At 44.9% G+C, this 20,000-nt stretch overlaps 3 protein-coding genes across 12 annotated transcripts in view; 2 read left to right on the top strand and 1 right to left on the bottom strand.

Annotated features, from left to right (window-relative positions):
* Window positions 1–4,996, top strand: part of map7d2b (MAP7 domain containing 2b) — a 21,511-nt gene extending 16,515 nt beyond the window's left edge. For 4 of the 5 annotated variants that reach the window (XM_035619580.2, XM_035619581.2, XM_035619579.2 and 1 more), the window contains 3 exons: window positions 781–925; window positions 1,534–1,836; window positions 2,672–4,996. In XM_035619580.2, coding sequence (XP_035475473.2) covers window positions 781–925; window positions 1,534–1,831 — 443 coding nt within the window. In that variant the 3' untranslated portion in view covers window positions 1,832–1,836; window positions 2,672–4,996. The remainder of the gene's footprint in view (window positions 1–780; window positions 926–1,533; window positions 1,837–2,671) is intronic. The other variant, XM_047329936.1, reaches the window with a different exon arrangement.
* An 872-nt stretch (window positions 4,997–5,868) lies between these two features.
* Window positions 5,869–14,939, top strand: zgc:112982 (uncharacterized protein LOC503771 homolog). 3 transcript variants are annotated; one of them, XM_035618688.2, is made up of 11 exons: window positions 5,869–6,178; window positions 7,336–7,379; window positions 7,488–8,153; window positions 8,991–9,806; window positions 12,379–12,548; window positions 13,096–13,216; window positions 13,320–13,422; window positions 13,505–13,659; window positions 13,976–14,069; window positions 14,161–14,302; window positions 14,475–14,939. In XM_035618688.2, exons 2-11 carry the CDS (start codon window positions 7,345–7,347, stop codon window positions 14,486–14,488), a joined length of 2,316 nt encoding a protein of 771 aa, XP_035474581.2. In that variant the 5' UTR covers window positions 5,869–6,178; window positions 7,336–7,344; the 3' UTR covers window positions 14,489–14,939. The 3 variants fall into 3 exon arrangements, with proteins under 3 accessions (XP_035474581.2, XP_047185741.1, XP_047185742.1); XM_047329785.1 differs by having other exon boundaries at window positions 13,502–13,659; XM_047329786.1 differs by having other exon boundaries at window positions 5,870–6,178; window positions 13,523–13,659.
* Window positions 14,940–16,973: 2,034 nt separating this feature from the next.
* lipib (lipase, member Ib) overlaps window positions 16,974–20,000 on the bottom strand; it is an 11,716-nt gene continuing 8,689 nt past the window's right edge. For 2 of the 4 annotated variants that reach the window (XM_035618690.2, XM_047329899.1), the window contains 7 exons: window positions 19,619–19,720; window positions 19,369–19,458; window positions 19,119–19,286; window positions 18,863–18,952; window positions 18,387–18,495; window positions 17,904–18,077; window positions 16,976–17,371 (listed from right to left, as the gene is read on the bottom strand). In XM_035618690.2, coding sequence (XP_035474583.2) covers window positions 17,287–17,371; window positions 17,904–18,077; window positions 18,387–18,495; window positions 18,863–18,952; window positions 19,119–19,286; window positions 19,369–19,458; window positions 19,619–19,720 — 818 coding nt within the window. In that variant the 3' untranslated portion in view covers window positions 16,976–17,286. Of the gene's footprint in view, window positions 17,372–17,903; window positions 18,078–18,386; window positions 18,496–18,862; window positions 18,953–19,118; window positions 19,287–19,368; window positions 19,459–19,618; window positions 19,721–20,000 lie in introns of all 4 variants that reach the window. The other 2 variants (XM_047329898.1, XM_047329897.1) reach the window with 2 other exon arrangements.

Below are 20,000 nucleotides of genomic sequence, written 5' to 3'. Positions count from 1 at the left end.
GGTTATTTGGCACCAACTGGCCAACGGCTAGGAAACACTGCAGCGTAAAGTGATTAACGTTACGACCGTAACCAGAGCTCGAGTCAGTTTCCTGCAGCGTCACAACTTTTATGTTTCCTTTAACTGAAACATAAAAAAGAACATCTAAAGTTTATCCTTTTGTTCAATGGATTAAGAATGAAAAATGAGAAAATTGAACTCCCCGTCACAAAGACAAAACCTTTTATATCATTTTAGGTCGTATCCGCGTGTTGCACCTCACTGACAATAATTTATTTCTCTCTCCTGTTAGAAAAAAAATTAAAAACAACGAGATATAAAGTCCAGTCACGTTTTAAAGTATATACAAATAATCTGCTATGTCTAATATTTAGTTTAACAGTGTTTACCTCTGAAATGTGTCTGGAAACCATCCACTCTCTCTCCCTCACTGAGGAATTCTGAGGATATGAATATTGATTATATGCAAATTGGAGAGATTCAGTCTGCTGCACAGGAAGTTTCCCGTTTCTTTGCCTCACATTTGCATATTTGACAGCGATTGGTTTTCTCTATTTGTGACGAACCAAATCTATCTTAACATGATTCGTTTGAATTTCAAATTGCAGAGAAGTGAAACAGAAGTCTCCTCCAGGAGAGGAATGTGAAAACACCAGATACAAAGTCCCTGTAGTCAATGTCAGACATGTTGGAGGACAGAGACAGTAGAAGGACACTTTTTTGAGTGGATGGAGACTTTTGAAATTCATATTTTAAAAACCACATTGTGTGTTTTTGCAGTTTCCGACGAGAGAGCCGAGGCTCCGGCCTCGTTGGAGGAAGACGCTCCGACCCCTGCTGAAGCCCCCGTCATCACGCTGGGGCCCCTGGAGAACAAGAGCTGTGTGGACGAGTTGTCCGACGGAGTCCAGTCCATGGACGTTAGGTAGGACGTGTGTGTGTGTGTGTGTCCGTCTCTCTGTCCCACGTGACTCTCACATGTTTGCGTCCGTCCGTCCAACAAACTCCTCAGAACTGCTCATACGACTCTCCTCGTTTCTACTTCATCGTCTTGAGTTTCTTGTCCCGTCTCATCCAGACATCCAGTATTTTATATAAAATGTCTCTTTAAATCGACGGATTAGATCAATTTCAGGTTACTGATGATTAGTTTTTAAATGTATTAATTAATCGTTAGGAAAATAGTGGGAAAATTGCATTAATTACAATTTCCTAAAAAGCGTCACTGACGTCTTTTGCAGCTCATAAGACAAAGAAGAACAAAGAAAGAAAGAAGACGTGTTCAGCTTGAGAAGCTGGGACCACAGAATGTTTAATGGTTTAAATAATTATCAACATACTTTTTGTTGTTCATACAGTAATAAATGATCTTATCGTCTCCGTCCTGATTCAGATACAGAAGCTTCCATCTCCCAGATCTCATTTTGTGGCCCACATGTTCACAACCAAACCTTTAGTTGTGTGTGAAGTGTCTAAATTATTCTTTCCTTTTTTTTTAACTATTGTGTCTCTTGTCATCGTCGTTTCTTTAAGTTCTCCATCTGTCTCCATCAGTCCCGTGTCCAGGGACGAGCAGGCGAGCGCCCAGGAGTTCTCCCCGGTCGCCGAGGGGCCGGACGGCTGCCCGCTGGAGCACCTGATGGAGCTGGACGCTCCGGGCCGGGGGCAGCGGCACGGGGCGGAGACGACCCCCTACCCGAAGCTGCAGGCCGGCAGCGGCGGCGTCGGAGACCTCAACAAGAACCTGCTGATCCAGGCGTACAGCAGCGCCGCCTCCGAGTCCTCCCAGCTCATCCACAGCGTCGGGCCGAGCAAGCTGGACGTCCAGTAGTCGGGGTAACGACAGGATTACAGAGACATTCCAGTTTACTCGTCGTGGTTACCACAGCGACAGCAGGTGTATGATTACCTCAGGGCCTCTGGAAGAACTTGGAAGAGGCTTGGAGAATAAAGCTTTTTTAATAGAAAGTCCGTTTTAAAATCTGTGGGAGATGCAGGGATCCGGAATATTAAAAGTGAGGACAACTCAGCCGTTATGAAAGTACAATATGAAATCGATTGAGTTCCCGTTTAGTGGAACAGTCAAAGGTTCGAGATACAGCGTCAGGATGAGGCCGTGAACAAACTTATCAGATAGTTTCAAGTCCAATGGAATAAAAACAATAAAATATCAGAAAGTTTGAACAACTGGCGCCAAAAGAGGATATTTATAACTGGAAAAGTTCACTTAAAATTGATTATGTGTCCGACAGTTAAGTACAAACATTTTTACTATGAATTAACATGACAACACACAGTCTTTACGTGTTTATTATCATTTATATACACATATATATATATATAAGTTGTTATGCCAAAAAACTTGGTATACAATTTGTTCACATGCATAAAAAGATGTACAACAACATTACAGAACAGTTCAGTGAGAAGACAGAAGGTTCAACTTTTATATCTGTCAAATAAATATATATGATCATCACAGATTTATTTTTTTAATTTTTAAAAAAGTTCTCATCTTTTTTAAAATCCAGTTTGCAGCTGCCACGCAGAATATTTGGCACGAAATGAAAACACACGTTGGAATCAAGGAGCTGCAGGAATCCGACGGTAATTAATGACTAATGATGACGGGATACATTTTTTTGTGCTTTGTCTTCTTTTCTTCTCGCAGGGCCTTTTTTTTCTGGAGCTGACGAACACCAGGACAAACCAAGAGAACATCTCCTCCGTCTGCAGCAACAACGACAACAACCATCTGATCTCTCATCTGTATTATCGAACCACTCACACTCATAACCCCGAAGCTTGTGGCCGACAGTGCACATGGGCAAGTTGGGCTCCGCAGAGTTTGACGAAAAATCCCCGCAAATAATGGGACGTTTGGGGAAAAAAGTAAAAACCAAAGTTCACGATCAAGTTGATTTATGTAAAAATGTCACTTCAAAAACTTCAACGTCAATGTGACTTCAAATCTGGACACGTTGACCCCGGGTTTTGATTTTTAAGGCGTCTCGCAAAACTTGCTGCCGTCGGAACTCGGACCATGTGACGACCGATTGCACCCGAACAGTCCTCTTCTCCTCCGACGTTGCCCAGATGCACTTGCCACTAAATGAATATCACTCGAGCATCTCGCGCATCTTAAATCTCTCGTCCCCGCTTTTGTAAAACTGTGTAAATAGATCCGTCTGGGTCGGGTTGGACGGCGAGCGGAACTCTGTAGCAGTTTATCTGGAGCGCAGCCGTGACGAAAAAAAACAGACGCCGCCGTCGCGTGAATCCTGTGTAGCATCTCCAGTGAGGACGAGCTCGCGGAGCTGTGTAATGCCCGTGGTCGTAGCTTTGTACAACGATGTGTGTGTGGCAGCGGCTCCTGCGTTTATTTCTCTCACCGCTGACGGCGACTCCCTACTTCTGTGAAACCAATCAACCGATATTATATTAACCCCCCCCCCCCTCGCTGTCGCCTCCGTAACACGTAAAGCCTTTAGCTTTCCTTTTTGTTTTTGCTTTCTCTGCCGCTCATCACCGACGATTCACGGCAACGATGTGAAGAAAACGTGGCGTGAAGAAAAAGAAAGGAAAGTGTTTGACACGGTGTGTTGTGTGTGCGTCCGGCACCGACTGTAACCGCGCGGGCTGCATTTCATAGTGTGCACTTAGCAGTAGTTGTGTGTATTTCACCGCTCCACCTCACCTCCCCGACTTAAATATACCTCACAGATTGAAGATATAGACTCTGGTGTGAGGCAGCGTTCACCACGTCTCAGCTCATCACCTCTTGACGCCTTAAACCTCTGTGCAGGCGGCGTCTTCGCTCGTAATCCCTCAGGATGTCTCGTCCAGCATGTGCACTTTTCGCTCTTGTAAAGGCCCCTCGTCCACCTCGACTGCAGAAAGTAGAGAAAACAGGTATGGGACATTTGGGGGGGGCACAAACCCTTAGATGATCAGGACCATAGCCAGGATTTTTAGATAATGCTAAGTTTATAATAAGTAAAACATTCTCCTGTATGGAAGCGAATCTGTCTCAATAATTTCAATAACTGATTTTCACCTGTGTTTTTCAATGTTTTAAAAAAGAATCAGAGTAATGGAATATTCAGCATAAAAAAATTCAGTGTAAAACAAAATTGCGATCGTTTCTGTGTGAACCCGAACCGACATCCAGCCGTTCACTGTGGTGAAGTTCAGATGCAAAAAAATTCTGATACATAATTTCAATGCAAAAAAAATCCGTAGCAGAAATTTGTCGCCTTTTAAATTTCAGTCTGGTTTGAGACAGATTTGCTTCCATACTCCTGCCCACCTTTAAAAGTGTACACCAACCAAACTCTGTTGCAATCTTCAGAGTATTTAATGTCAATCACATTCTAATTATTCATGTTTTTTTTACATTTGATTTCCCCATTCTGATGCATTATACTAATACTTTTTATTTTATTTATTTTGTTTGTTTATTTGGTCTCAAAACTGTCAAAGAAAAAGAAAGCCTCCCGTGTCGTATGTGTTATTGTAGAATGTAAACAAATCACAGGAACACTGTGGTGACAACTACTTTATTTCACTTTACGTTGTGGTCATGAATGTGTCAAAGAAAGATGGTGATGGTGAAAGTACGTGAGAGGTTTTTCTTTCCAGGGGGCAAGGAACCAAAAATTGGATCCGACTGCAAAGAGAGCGAGAGAGTTCCTCCGTCACTGCTGCGACCTTCAGCGCGTCGCCTCCCGTCTCCACGTCCGCTCATCATTCACTCCTCCGGATACGTTCTGCTGAAACTCATTGTAAGAGGTGGTTGGGTCGGGTGGGGTGGGGGGGGATCTCCCAGTTCCCCCCTGTGTATACCACGTTAAATAAAAAATGAATAAAAGGACATAGTGTTTATCCTCATATAACTTTAAAACCCTGTGACACTGCAGCTTGGTGGAATATATCATTGTGTAGACGTGGTGCATGGATAACTGCTGAAAAAGAACAAATAAACGTCATCAAGCCACTTGTGTCCGTGAACTGGATCAGTAAACATGCAGACACGTGTGAAATGACAAGTCTAGCGTTAATTCTCACTATATCTCACTGTGTATCCACTCAACGCTGCACTGACATTAAAACTGATCTGCCAAACACGAGTGAATTATGAACTTTTGCTTGCGCGGACATATAGTCCTGAAGATGATCAATTATCAATTAACTATTATTATTATTAACAGAACACAACTCCCTATTTAGACCTTTCACTTGACTACAGTTCATCATAATGCAGTTCCAAACTAAATCCAATAATATCATGATAACATCTTGAAATGGAACAATATGCACGTGCATTTTTGTTTAATAAGTATTTTTTTTACATTGACTTATTATCTTTTCTTGTGGTAGATGAACGGAACATGGGAGAACTTCAGTGTCACAACTGCACTTTCTGCATGATAAAGGCACAAAATGCCCCCCCATAACAATATTGAATATTTCTTAATATTTACTGTGCTGCTAGATGCCTCCGAAATGTCAGTAGATTTCCACGGTTTCGACTACATGATCTGAGACTATTGTGGTTTCTGTGATTTATAGCGCCATACTATACAATACTAAAATAATAATAATACTAATAGTATGATGATAATTATAATTATTATAATTATTATATTATACTAATATAATAACTACACTATAATAAAAATAATGATAATAATAATATTATACTATATATACAGATGTTTATTCAAATGTATCATATAAATATACATAAAACATTAACAGTCAATCCATGTTCGACGTGTCGGTCGTCGTACAGCCAGGTGATTTTATTCTGAAAGGCGGAAGTTGTGTAAGCGGATGTCACAGCATCGGTTGCGTTTGGTGGTGTTACTTTGTTTTCTTCCCGGAACAAATCGCCCCGTGCGTCGCAGTGAACGTCCCGCGACGTCGCTCCTCTGCACTTCAGCGTGTTCAGCTCCACTTTTATACGAACTCGGGTTCATATCCATAATATTAGAACATTACGACACGGTTCAATCGCGCGTGTCCTAACGCTACCTTGTAGCTTGTAGCCATTAGCTTGTGGCTTTTAGCTTGTAGCCTTTAGCTTGTAGCCTTTAGCTTGTAGCCTGTAGCTTGTAGCTTGTAGCCTTTAGCTTGTAGCCTGTAGCCTGTCGCCTGTCGTGCGTCGCGGCCCGAGGTAAGTCATCTGCGGGACGTTAGCCTAGCTTACAAGCGTATTAAAAAAGCAGCCTTAAGCTAAAAACAAACAAAAACCTTAACGCCTTTATTAAACTTTTCCAAATCTATCTGTACATTCATCCATTAGCTGCTGTTTTGTGTCCACTGGAAACTGGTTCCTACCGGAGCTGCAATCGATTAGTAAATTAATCGAAAACTATTTTAAAAATGAATTAATAGGTTCAAGTAGTTTTTATTGATTTTTTTTACGTCCATTTTTCAACAATTTTATAAACCAAACAACTGATCGATTAATCAATGAAATGATCGACATATTAATAAATTATGAAAGTAATCGTTAGTCATAGCCCTAGTTACTGGTTGGCTGTGAAACTGGGATAATACTGCTGTTTATGTGGAATCAAAACATCAGTACACACACACACACACACACATATATATATATATATATATATATACATATATATATATATATATATATATATATATATATATATAATATACACACAACTTGTAAGAAATATGAGTTATTAGTTTTTCAAAAAACAAACGGTGATCTTATAATTTCATCAGAACTGAAATGGTTCTATGTTTTGAAGAAGTTTATCTTTAATTTGCTTCTAATGTTAAGTTGTGGACTTTGCCTTTTGAATTTACTTTGTCAATAACTTGAACATATCATCTGCAAACTGAGAACTGTGTTGTTGTTGTTTTAATGGAAACAGAAGAATCTGTCAGGAGGGAGGAGTACAGTCAATTTCCAGTTGATTAAATGTATTTATGGCAGGTCTGAATCCATACTGAAGGTTTAATGTTCCACAACTCTCACAGTATTAACAAGGACATATTCTAATATCAGTTGACATTTTTTGGTTTATGTGAGATTAAAATTTGCACAACTGTCGGACAAAAGCTCCAGTTCCCGGTTGTGCTAGTTTTAAAATCAAAACTCACTTAAAAAACAAACAAAAAACAATTTAGACAATTTTTAGAAGGACAAAATAATGTCACATGACATCGTCTTCCAGGCAAAGACAAAATGTGCTTTAACAAGAAATATATATATATAACGGCATAATATTATAATCATATTCTAACAGAGGGAATTTTAATCTTCAAAACTTGGTTAAGTGAAAATCTCTCCTTTTCTCGAAGGTTGTCAAAATGTCGAGACCACGGACGCGATCTCCTCACTACAGGTAAATGCTTAGGCGTGATTCATTTTGTGTGTTGTTACATTAAAACCCTGTTTCATAAATGAAAAAGAAAAATGTACTTATTGAATATTGGTTTTGTTTTTTGATCAGGAGGTTTCCATGGGAGGAATCCAACTTTGATCCTCACAAAGTGCTCACGGAACCGGGTGGGAATCCACAGGACAGGAGTCACCGCCTGCGACAGGCTCCCGAGGAACACTGGAGCTACGCGAGGGGACATCTGTACCCAGAAGACCGGAGAAGATCCCCTTCTGGTCCAGATGAGCAGCAGCCGGGGCACCAGCGCCGCCCAGACGAGGGGGAGTCGTACCACCGGATGCCGTCGCCTCGTTACGACGCGATGGGCCTCGGCGATCGGAGGCTTTCCCCGCCGCGCAACGTCGGAGGAGACAGAGGTAGACGCAGGGGGGAGGGCTTTCGAGAACACTTCCAGAGCTTTGACAACCGGGGAAGGTCGCCTCGCTCCCCCCCGAAAGTGGTGAGGGAGAGATTGCCGCAGACGCCGAAGTCCCACGCAGACCAGCAGCAGCGAGAGCCGGCGACGAGCTGGAGAGACCAGCAGGGCAGAAGTGAGGGGAAGTTCCGAGGCCTCAGTCCCCCGGCGAGAGACGACCAGAGAGGGGCGGCAGGTAGGGGGAGAGCTAGGAGGAATGAGCAGGGTCCCAACAGAGAGCGACGAAGGGAGGGTCCACTTCAAGAGAGGAGCCCCCCCTTTAAACGCCAAAGAAGAGACGTGGATGACAGCGATCACCTTGGGTAAATTTTGAGCAACAAAAAAAAAATGCCTATCAGCGAGAAAAGGAAACGAGGAATTCAGAGGATTCTCATCTTTCTTAAATTTCGTAGAGCAAACGCCTTCTCTTGTCTTCCACCGGTCCTTATTGTCCGCGATTCATCTATCAAGTGGTGCATTGCCTCAAGTTTTCTTTACCTGCAAGCGCTTCTGATTTTACATTTCTGCACGTTTTACATAGCTGTTATGCAAATGGAAGCTAAATCCAAAATACTAACAGGGGCAGTAAGCAGTGTTTTTCAAGTTGATGATTTGACCGCTCTGGTCTCGGACCCACAGCCTCGAGTCAGGGCCGGACGACACGACCTATAAATAATATCACAATGTATTTTCGTCATATCGCGATATGTGATATCTATCGCATGAATGCACAATTTAACCTTTTGATGCAGACAATCACACCAGTGTGATGATTCTATACGTCTGTATTAAAATTCTTTAATCCTAATTATCTTTGGTAATGGTTTCTATTGGGACAATTTTAGACTCCAAAGCAAGTCTTATGCGTGTGCAACAAGCCGTGACACCATGGAATTTATTCGAGATACCGCCGACCCCCTACCCCGAGTATTGGAGACTGACCCCTTGATGCTTACGGCCCGCAGCATTTCTATGTGTGTGGCTGCGAGGAAATATTTAACAAAACAGTGTATTGGATTAAAAACGCTTACTGCCCCTTTAATGATGCAGACTGTAAGATAAATGCAGAAGCTAATGTCAAGTGTACATTTTAAAAGTGAAGATGAGACGGCTCCTTGTGTCATTGCTGAACCATGTCACCTCCTCTTATGCTGCCACAGGTACAGGAATGAGGAGGACTATGGGGGACAGCGGTACTCGGCGGACTCGCCCAGAGACGGGTTTGGAGGAGACACTCAGGGGGACGTCCCCCGCGGAGACACTCGACCCGTCAGACCACTTGTCATTGAACACGATCACGGGAACGCAGAGGGCAGAAAACGGCCACAGAGGGAACAACAGGTCGTCGACCGCAGAGATGTCGACTTGAGTCAAAGACAGAGGAGTCCCCGTCCGCTCTGCTCTTCACAGGAGCGCTTCAGGACGCCGCACGGCCGGCCGGATGACCGGGAGGACCCGAGAGGACGCCATTTTCAAGACAACTGGAGAGACTCCAACTATGTTGAGTCTAAGAGGAGCCCCGCGCCACAAGAAAGGCCGAACGCCGTGAGATACGCTAACCGAGAGGGGCCTGTGAATCACAGGGGAAGAGGCGGCCCCGGCCCCGTGAGAGGAAGGTTGAATCGCGGACTGGGCGGAAGGACTGGACCGCTCAGGAATCAACCGCGTTTACAGCAGGGACACCAAGACCTTCCTCGTGAAGAGCAGAGACCGGGGTATCGACCCTTCAGAGGGGATTGTTTCGCGGATCCCATCGAAGGCGGCGCCAACTGGGCAGGAGAAGACCGACTGCAGCAGTGGGATCACGACAGGCCCAGAAGTCTGGACCGACACCCGCCGAGGGACGGCCTGGACCCTAAAATGCCCCGTCAGCGGCCGCGCGGGTGGAACGAGAAGAACGCCACCGACATGACGCCGGTAAAGGAGGAAACGTTAACCATCAAGGTGGACATGACCCAACCCGTTAACCAGAACAGGTAGAGTATTACATTTAAAATCAAATTGAATCAAGGGTGAGTGGTGGAGGTTCACACTTTTCTGTCCTCAACTCGTGGGGAAGAGGACATGACAATGATCCCTGGAGGTCTTCCTCGAACTGGATGTGATGGAAGTCGAACCGAACGCTTCCAGATCCTGAATATTCACATGGAATGTCGTACTGTCCCGTAAGGCGCTGGTGGCACAGGCATCTGTCAAGACGCCTCGCGGAGGTCTCACCTCATGACACCGGGACATTACCACCAGAAAGGTACTGTTCAGAGTGAAGACCCAGGAAAAGGCTCATCATCCCAACAACTTCATCTGAGCTTCACAAAGATTTCCTTTGGAAGCAAAGTGTTGCATCTCATTCTACGTAACGCAGACGAGTCACAGCACTCGACAGTTGTCGAATCAAGTGGACCGGTGGACTGGAAGGACCTCACAGAAAACACCTCTGGTTGACTGAAGCCACAAGTTCACAGCTGATCCCGTTGCTTTGTCAAAGACGTTGGCGAAGAGGAGCCGCTCTTGAGAACAACACTGGTAGGAAGGTTTCATCAAATCTACAGATTTTATTTTGTCGTTGCGGGTGAAGTCAGTTGGAAAGTTGAACGGGCCGTCGGCAAAGACGCTGTTTGAGAGGAGGTCATGGAGCGATCGTCGGGAAAACACCGGAGTGCAGCAGATGCGGCCTCCACCTTCTTCCACAAGGATCTCAGAAGAAGCCCGATTATAAAAAGCACTTCAGCCGCAAGCGACACCAGAGAAGTCTCGAAGAGCGTATTGATCGGACCTGGACTCTGGATGCTTCACCCTGCAGCTGCTGTGAAATCTCACCACACGGCGTCTTGCACAAGTACGTTTCTGAAGCAACGTTGTCAGCGAGTCATCGCCCAGAAATGTGGTGTCAGAGCAGCTTTGACTGGAAATGGGGAAACGTTCCTCGTTTGATGATGATCAGAAGACATTTTGGCCGATGAGCAACCCGACGCACCGCTAGCATTTCTTATGGAACCAGCTCCTGATCGATGCCGCGCCCACCGGCCCCGGTTGGGAGGATTCTCACTGTTGAAACAGAGTCGAGAGGCGTCGAGACCCCAGGAAACAGGAAACTGGTGTTGACTGCTCATGTCTCTGAAGGGAAGTGGAACAGTGCTGACGAAGACGGACGGCGCTCTGTGAAAACACGGAGCCTCACGTGTACGAGCCGAAACTCGACCCCAGTGCCTCATGGGAAGTGAAACTATTTCAGGAAGGATCTTCCGGTGCCCTGCGATGAAGAAGAAGACGACGGTTCAAACAAGCGAGTGTGAGGGCGAGGAGATTTCAGTCACGCGCCACGTGAGATGTGATCGGTTTTGGGCCACGTTGGAAGAAAAACTGCCGCCGGCAAGAAATGGTGGAAGAAGCCGGAGTGTTTGTGTTCGTGGCCCGTTATTCTGGAGGGAGGAGCCAGAACATGGTCACTCTGGTCACGTGGACACGCATCCGAGATCAGACAAACCACCGGGATCTTTATCCAAGAATAAAATCTGTGACTCACGTCACTCACACATTTCTTGCTGGTAAATGAGGAAAAACACGCCGAGCGCATAAATGGTCAATTCATACAAGAGGAAATTGAAGCCGTGGACAAAGACATCACCTGTCGGGAAAAGAAGAAAACAAAAGGCAACATTATCAGAAACGATTGTAAATGAACGTAGATATCATCTACATTCTGTTGAAAGAAGACATTGAAGCCATGAACTGAAATGGGAAAATGGAGGAATTTGCTGCAGTGAACATCAAAAGCATCGAAGATGTTTACAAACGAAGTCATAAATCCAACTGTCACCCGTCGGAGGAAATTCAGACCAAGCACGTTAGTCATCGGTGCTGTCGGAGAAATGGATTCCACGACGTCCTCGCGTGTCGAAAGGAGAATCTGAAGCCGTCTTCTGACGACTCGGGGGTCCGGCCAAGTGCTGAAGAACCTTTTGGGCAACTTTAGAAAAACAACAAATTCAAAATGGCCGAAGTGGAATCTTTTCCAAATCCGACTGAACTCCAAGAGACGGAGATTTGGTAAATCCAAAAGGAGACGAAGTGTGAACCTTCACCCCGCCGTTAACTCACCCGAGCTCCTCAGGCCTCGACTATGAATATCCACTGAAAACAATTATGAATTCGTATGATTGTCTGCACGTCAGAGGTCGAGCGTCCCTTTCTTTTGTCAACATGTAGTAACTGTAAACTGTCGCTTGTGCAACGCGTGAGAGGTAAGTGTCGGGTAAGGTAAAGTTGTCTCCTGATTCTTATCACAAACTTCTTCTAATTAGTATTTTGGCTAAAATATACTAATGCAGGCGCTCAGGACATTGTTCAGTGGCTTTTTAAAAAAACCTCACAGACACTTTCAGCTTTCAGAGGATGTCTTTATCTCCGCGTCCTCGTCACCGCAAATCATCGAATGGCCAAAATGACTCCGTCACAGAAGCTGGTCGACTGGTCTTCTGTTTTAACAATTCACCAAAAGCTTCATGCGTTGTAGTTGACCTTCCTCCTCCTCCTCCTCCTCCTCGTCAGCTCGCTGTGCTACTCGTCGGACCGGCAGCTCTCGTTGGACCTGGTCAACGTGGGCCGTCAGCGCCTCGACTTCCTGCCCATGCTCGAGCACTCGGGCACGTACCAAGAGACGGCCGTGCACACGGGGACGTTCGCCCAGGAGATCATCACGCTGGTGCACCATGTCAAAGGTCGGCACCGCCGCGTCTGTTGAGAAGTTATGGTGAAATTATTATTATAAATAATAATTCATATTTCAGATAAAATCGTACTTGTTATTGTGGGGAGGGGGGGAGGACTCTCGGTCATAACATGTACACGTGAGGAATTTAAAAGTAAAACCTTAGTTACTGTTCATTGACTTCACACCAGAGTAATATTAAAATTCCAATTCCAATTCTTCTTCTTTCAAGTCTTTCTCTTATTTTTCTTCCAAATATTCTTCTTCCAATTCTTCATATTTATTTTTATTCTTCCAAATGTTGTTCTCCTCTTCTTCTCCTTATTTACTATTCTTATTATTCCAAAACTTCTTCTCCCAATTCTTCTTCTTCCAAACCGAGTATACGAATGTTTTGTGTCGGACGTATTACTAATAAATACTGCACCAGAGAAATGGAAGCCAAACAACAAAGCACGTATGAATAGATATATGGATCATGTAATTTTTCGGACCCTGATAATAATAATAATAATAATAATAATAATAATGATTTTTTTCTCGTCCGTGTCCTGCAGAGCATTATTTCCGAGACGACGGCCTCACGCTGAACGAGCGATTCTCTGCTGCACAAAGAGGAAGTGTCTCTGAGGAAGAGGTGGCCGAGCTGACGTTGGACGAGCGGTTCAGCTCCAACCGGTACGTCTGGTTCAAGACACGTTAAAGTACCAGACACGCCACGAACACGGAGCTTGACACGTTGAAGCTGGTCCATATATTTTTATTTTTTCCTCCTCCGCAGAGGCTTCAGCCTAAACACGAACTCGCTGCTCGACGATGACGACGACGCCGACGACGACGATGATGATGATGAGCCTCTGTTCTCCAGACCGGGGGGGATGCAGGTAACTATTGATTATCAGCGTCTGTGCGCGGGAACCTTCCTCCGGTGGGTGTTGATTGTTGTTGTTGTTGTTGTTGTTGTTGTTGTTGTTGTGGCGACAGGGTTTGAACCAGCCGCCGGTGCGAGGCCCCGGGGACCTGAGGCACGACCTGGAGAGGCGGAGGCAGGAGAGACTGGAGGGGGTGAAGGTCACAATAGCGGGGAAAGGCATAGCACAGCGCCCCCTAGGTCCAATCAGGTGCAACTACACTTCTCCTCTTCTTGTGTTTGTAGTAACAGTAACTGGGCAGACGGAGACGGAGCTGATAAATAAAACAACCAAACGACTAATCGGGAATAATCGACAATGAAGATAATCTTTGGTATGAAGTCAAGTTCATGTATGTAATCTTTTTAATAACTCCAAACTTTCTGCAACTCTCTGTCCACGTGTGTGTGTGTGTGTGTGTGTGTGTGTGTGTGTGTGTGTGTGTGTGTGTGTGTGTGTGTGTGTGTGTGTGTGTGTGTGTGTGTGTGTGTGTGTGTGTGTGTGTGTGTGTGTGTGTGTGTGTTAGCGAGTCGGGCTTCCAGCTCAGCGACGATCAGGCGGAAGGCGAGTGCTTCTCCGCCTGGACGGACGAGCAGAGCGGGAGACGGGACGGCAACATGGTGAGTGTCTCACGTCACGTGATCCGGCTTTTAATGGAGACTTCACGCCGACTCTCACGCTGCCTTCTCCTTCTCCTTCTACTTCTTGAAGGTCCAGAGAAGAGGAGCTTTGTTCAGAGCGAACACGGGCTCCCAGCGCCGGAACAATCGCTTCAACAACAACAACAACAACAACCGCGTTGGAGCAATGAGGCGGCAGAACAACCGTGGCGGCAGCAGCAACAACCCCGCAGGTGAGAAGTGACGTCGACTGTTACACGGCCGATGTGAAACATCTCTTCTTTCGCGTTTCCGCCACATTTAAATATCTGCCACTGTCGGAGGAAACAGAAATACGAATCTACAGTATAAACCAATCACGTTGGGATCTCTCACCGCGGCCCCTCCCACTCTCTCTGCTCACAGGTCCTAACTGGTGATCGGACGGGGGGAGGCGTTTCGTTTGGGCGTTGCTGATTCGTTGGTGACTGATGAAAACCAGCGAGTTAGAGGAAGTTCATCGTCATCCGTGTCGAAACTGATCTACGATGTTGACGTTGTTATAAAACAATAATCCAGAACTGAACCGTCCTTCCCCGTTCTGTTCCGTCCTCTCGTCCTTTCTTTTCTTTCTGTTGTGTTCTTCATTTAACTACACTTAAAATTGAATTCCACGTTGGTCGAACGTCAACAGCTGCTGAAATCCCAGAAGACGAAAACATCCAGTTTTCTGGAGCGTGACTGTAACTTCAGTCAAGTTCCACTGCTTCCTGATCATGTGTCTATGAACATAACTGTATATGATGTATGTTTGTCTCGTGTGCACAGTGAAATATCCCGACACGCTGGAATCACTGAAAACGACCGTTCTCATAAAACTCTTGTTCTGTTCCTTTTTGGTCTCTTTGGGGTTTGGTTTTGTTTATTGAATTATAAGTTATTTCACAACAAACTGTGACATAGTTGTTGATTCTTACAGCAGAATATTTTTAGGAAGCTCAGGCGTGATGGTTTTTCCTCAGTAAACTGATTATGCACAATATCAGGACTGAAATGTTTATTTTTATTTTTTATAAAGTCCACTATGGAGGCTGCAATTAACAAGTTATTGTTATTATCTATTATCTGACTGCATTTTCATATTTTATTTTGGTGATGAAGTGTTATGGATCGATCAAAGCACCTACTGTAGAAGTCTCACTCCCCAGGGTTCAGTGTCTTGTGCCTGTGTGGACTGGAGGAGCCGGGGGTCAAACCACCGATCTTCTCGGTGGGCAACCCGCTCCATCTCCAGGGCCACAGCTTCCCGCAATTAATCTGCCAGTAGTTTTCCCGATTAATCAGTTTTGTCGATTGTTTTACTGTAAAATGTACAAAAGTATCTGCACATGTTCGGCTTTTCGTGCCTTAAAATCTGATTTATTATCTCTGATATCAAGCCCAGTGTTCCTCCGACAGGTGATGAAGGACATGAGATGTGGCTGAAAGCTCCAGAGAAAAAACAACAGTGGTGAGGATAATCTTCACTTTTTGACACGCAAATAGGAACAAACATCAAAATGCATATTTTCAGTTTCAGCCATCTGTTTAAAGTAAACGCTCAAATGTTAAGTGAAGGCACAGATTTGTTTTTCTTTTGCTTGAACGAGGCAGGAAAAATGTTACAAAACGTTCTATCTCGCATTATTAAAGAAATCGGGATGGAAAGAATTCTGGTTTTGCGACTTTGTCCGAATCCAAACCGACGATTGATGGATTCTTTCTTGATTTACTGGAAATCAGTTGAGGAGTTGTGATGCAAATAAAAAAACAAACAAACAAATGGAGGAAACAAATCTGCAGAAGCTTCATAAACAAAAAAAAATCAAAGAGAAGTAAAGCAAATATGTTTTTAAATTAGTATTTATTTCAATCGAGTGAAAATTCATAATAAAAAAAACAGTTTAGCTTATCAACACTGTGACACATTAATCACCAGAAGAATAAAACTCACAGTTCACAACATAGCACATTAATACAGACCCCCCCCATACTGACGTTATGAAATACTCCTTTGATTATAAGGCACGAGAAAAGAAAATCTTAATTACAGCAATGAAACTGATTAAGGGTCAAAGTGAATCAACATTTCCTGTGTCTTAATACAGGAGAGTTTATGAACCACAATTAAAAACTTTGGAGAGATCGACATCAACAACCTACTTTTTTATTAAACGTTCACAGTGTCTGACTGGTTTTTCAAGGACCTTTGTTTTTGTATCTATTATATATAAATTAATTTCATCCATTATATAGTTTTTTATTATAGTGGCTGATTCTTAAAAGGAGGCATCATAAAATTATTTTTTTAAACAGATTGCAAAGGTGAACAGCATTAAAAGGTTTCACGAATAAAAGTCTTAATTTAGTTAAATCATTCAATGAAACTTGGAACATTTAAAGTTTGAACCAGGAAAGAATTGATATAAAGTTTGTGTTGTTTCTGTTTGGATCTGTTCATATTGTTTCTCTCTTATCCGACTAAATACACAATTCTATGTTTCATTAATCCTGAATCATCTGTGTGCGTGCGTGCGTGCGCGTGCCTGTGTGCGTGTGTGTGTGTGTGCGTGCGTGTGTGCGTGCGTGTGCCTGTGTGCGTGTGTGTGTGTGTGCGTGTGCACACAGGCACGCGCACGCACGCACACACGCACGCACACACACACACACGCACACAGGCACGCGCACGCACGCACGCACACATGCACGCACACACACACACACGCACACATGCACGCACACACGCACACACACACGCACACACGCACACACACGCGTGTGTGCGCGCGCGTGTGTGTGTGCGTGTGTGTGTGTGTGTGTGTGCGTGTGTGTGTGTGTGTGTGCGTGTGTGTGTGTGTGCGTGCATGTGTGCGTGCGTGCGTGCGCGTGCCTGTGTGCGTGTGTGTGTGTGTGCGTGCGTGTGTGCGTGCGTGTGCCTGTGTGCGTGTGTGTGTGTGTGCGTGCGTGTGTGCGTGCGTGCGCGTGCCTGTGTGCGTGTGTGTCTGAAGTTTTACTGACAGTTTCCCTAAAGCTGCAGTTGGGCTTGTGAAGATCCATCAGGAGAAGTGATCTGGTGCAGCGGAGGAGACGTGGCTTCCATCGTACGCAACAACGCGCTGACGTTCCGCTGACGGGGGGGGGGGGTTGTGTTTCCATAGAAGAAGGAGGAGGAGGAGGAGGAGTCTGTGTGGTGAGGGCATCAGAGGCGAGAGTCGCAGGACAGAGGTCGAAACGCCACCTCCATGTTCTCCTCCATGATGACGTCGAAACGACACATCAACGGCCTGGAGGAGAGGAAAGATCAAAGATCAATACCTTTAATCTGCCACTGCATTCATAATGCATTACGTCATATCACAAGAAAAGTTTCTCAGGTGTAAGAATGTACATGACCAAGCTTTTTCTAGAACTTGTGCTGCGTCTTTACTCTCAAATATTCTATGCGTATATATATTACAACACAATAAAACCAAACAAAATACGAACCATACGAACCTAAAACAAAATGAATTCAAAGCTCCCAACGCTTTTCACAACAAAATAGATATTTTTTTGGGGGAGTACAACTTTATCTCTCAGCAGGAACAAATATATCCAGAAGATATATATATATATATATGTATATATATATATGGATGGCGTGGTTTTCCTCCATTGGCACATTTAGATCATTTCCTGTTTGCACAAAATGCAGAAATACACGTTTGTTTTTGTTCACTGAAGCAAAACAAGATGATTTTGACAGCATCTGTACGAGTCAGTCAAAGTGTATGATTGAGAATATGAGCGAGCAGTGGTGCCGGACGGAGCGCTGACCTCTCCGGACGTCCCAGAGGCGTGAAGCGGATGCGCAGCAGGCGGATCTTGTACCGGGGCCCGATCACGTTGCCGGTGTTGATGCGGAGCGAGATCTTCTGGACCTGCGGCAGATCCTCGTCGAACTGGGCCAGCAGGCGGGTCGAGGTGTACTGCTCCAGCCGGTACAGCTTACTGCCAGAATCACAGTGACACGATTAGACATCATAATGATATTAAAATGGACAAGAAGAGACATAGAAGCAACATCTAGAAGAGGAAGATCGAGAAAACACCTTTGTTGCAACATGAAAAATAACTTCTCAAGAGAAGAGATACGATGATGTTCATCTCCCTTATGGACCTTTTCTTTTTCAAACATCAATTCTGACTTTTTGAGCATTGAACAAGTGTGAATGGAATATCTCACCAAAAAGAAGTCAATTTGATTTCTTTCGTTAAAGTCAGATGTTTGTGTGATGAGAGTCTGATCTCATGACTCACTGGTCAATTCGAGCCTCTGTGACGTCTCTGCCGCTGTGCAGTCGGATGTAGACGACGCCCCAGCGCAGGTACTGGTTCCAGGTGACCATGTCCACTCTGTAGCTCAGCTCTGCCACACACAGGACACAGACGGTATTACAGCACGGCTCAAACGTCTGTCGTTGGTTTCGTTACCAAGTCGTTTGTTACAAATTAGTTTTCTTGTTACTAAGTAATTTTTGTTACTTAGTAGTTTTATTTTACACAGTCGTTAATGTTACTAAGTCATTTTATGTAACCAAGTAAACGGACAGTAAGTGAGAAATTGAGTTTTTGTTATTTGGGTGAACTCGCCCTTTAACTCATATAACATGGAGCTGAAGTCACGTTAGTAACACTTGAGTCCACCAGTAGTTTCACTGGCAGCATGAAGCAGACGAGGAACAGGCCACGTTCTACAATGTGATTGTGTTTGTCTGACTGAGTGTCGGACTCACTCCTGTAGGGCAGCGTGGCGGTGGTGCTGAAGAAGACCTTGGTCTGTCCGAGTCGCAGCAGAGTGTCTCTCCACTGGCCCACGTCGTAGCCTGCAGGGGATCAAACCATGCGAAGATCGTTCACGGTGCAACGAGCCCATTGAAATCCATGGGCTTGACTGACTTGTGTTAAGAGGTTGTGATGAAAAAGTAGGAGGAATATCTGTTAGTTGTTATGTGTCTGTCAGGCGTCGCCCGAAGACGTTTCACCACCCACCGAGGACGGGGCAGGGGCTGGGCTTGAAGGCCTCGCACTGCAGACACCTGCCGTCCAGGAAGTCGCTGTAGGACGAGCAGGGGTAACCGGTGAGGCGGCAGGTTCGGTTCAGAGCGCACAAGTACAGAAACATCGAGCGCTGGTGGTCACACACAAAGTAAGATTTACCTGTGGAGCGTGGGGGGAGAGATGGTAGATGTGAGTGTGTGTGTGTGTGTGTGTGTTCATGAGTGTCTTTGTGTGTGTTCACCTGCAAAAATGGTTTTGGGACACCCCGGTTGGTCGGCTCCGCCGTTGGCATAGAAGTCGATGTGGCCGTGAGCTCCTCTCAGTCCGAATGCTGCACACACAGAAAACACAGATTCCGAAAAACAGTCAAGTGGAGTTTCTTTGGTACGGCAGCAGCTCTTCATGAACCTCAACCTCGGGAAACTGCCCACGCCCCTTGAGTTGTGATCCTTTATTGTCAGTGAGGTTGGTGTTTTATTTTAGACGCTCACAGTTCATGTCGGTGTGAAGAACGTCCACAAACATGGCGTCCGAGGGGTCCAGCCTCTGGTCCGGCGTGGCGCTGGTGAACATCGGACCTGCCGGGTCCAGACCTGGAGACGACAGAGGACAGGGAGGATGTTTGTTCATACAGTTGAATATGTTTTAATGAGGCGTCTTTCCCTTCACAGGAACACACGTACAGTATGTTTGTGTTTCATTCAAACCAATGAGCTTTTGGTTGAGTGACACTGTGTTTCACAAACGATGAAAATGTGAGTTACATTGCTAATAAATAAAATAATGTTTTATTCTTTAACTGAGGTTTAAAAAAAACAACAAACATTTCTAGCAAAATGCAAATTTTAAAATCTCTAATCTGTGCTGTCGGTA

Source organism: Scophthalmus maximus, chromosome 21 (genome assembly GCF_022379125.1).
Source record: "Scophthalmus maximus strain ysfricsl-2021 chromosome 21, ASM2237912v1, whole genome shotgun sequence".
NCBI lineage: Eukaryota > Metazoa > Chordata > Actinopteri > Pleuronectiformes > Scophthalmidae > Scophthalmus > Scophthalmus maximus.
This window is presented reverse-complemented; position numbering and strand designations above follow the sequence as displayed.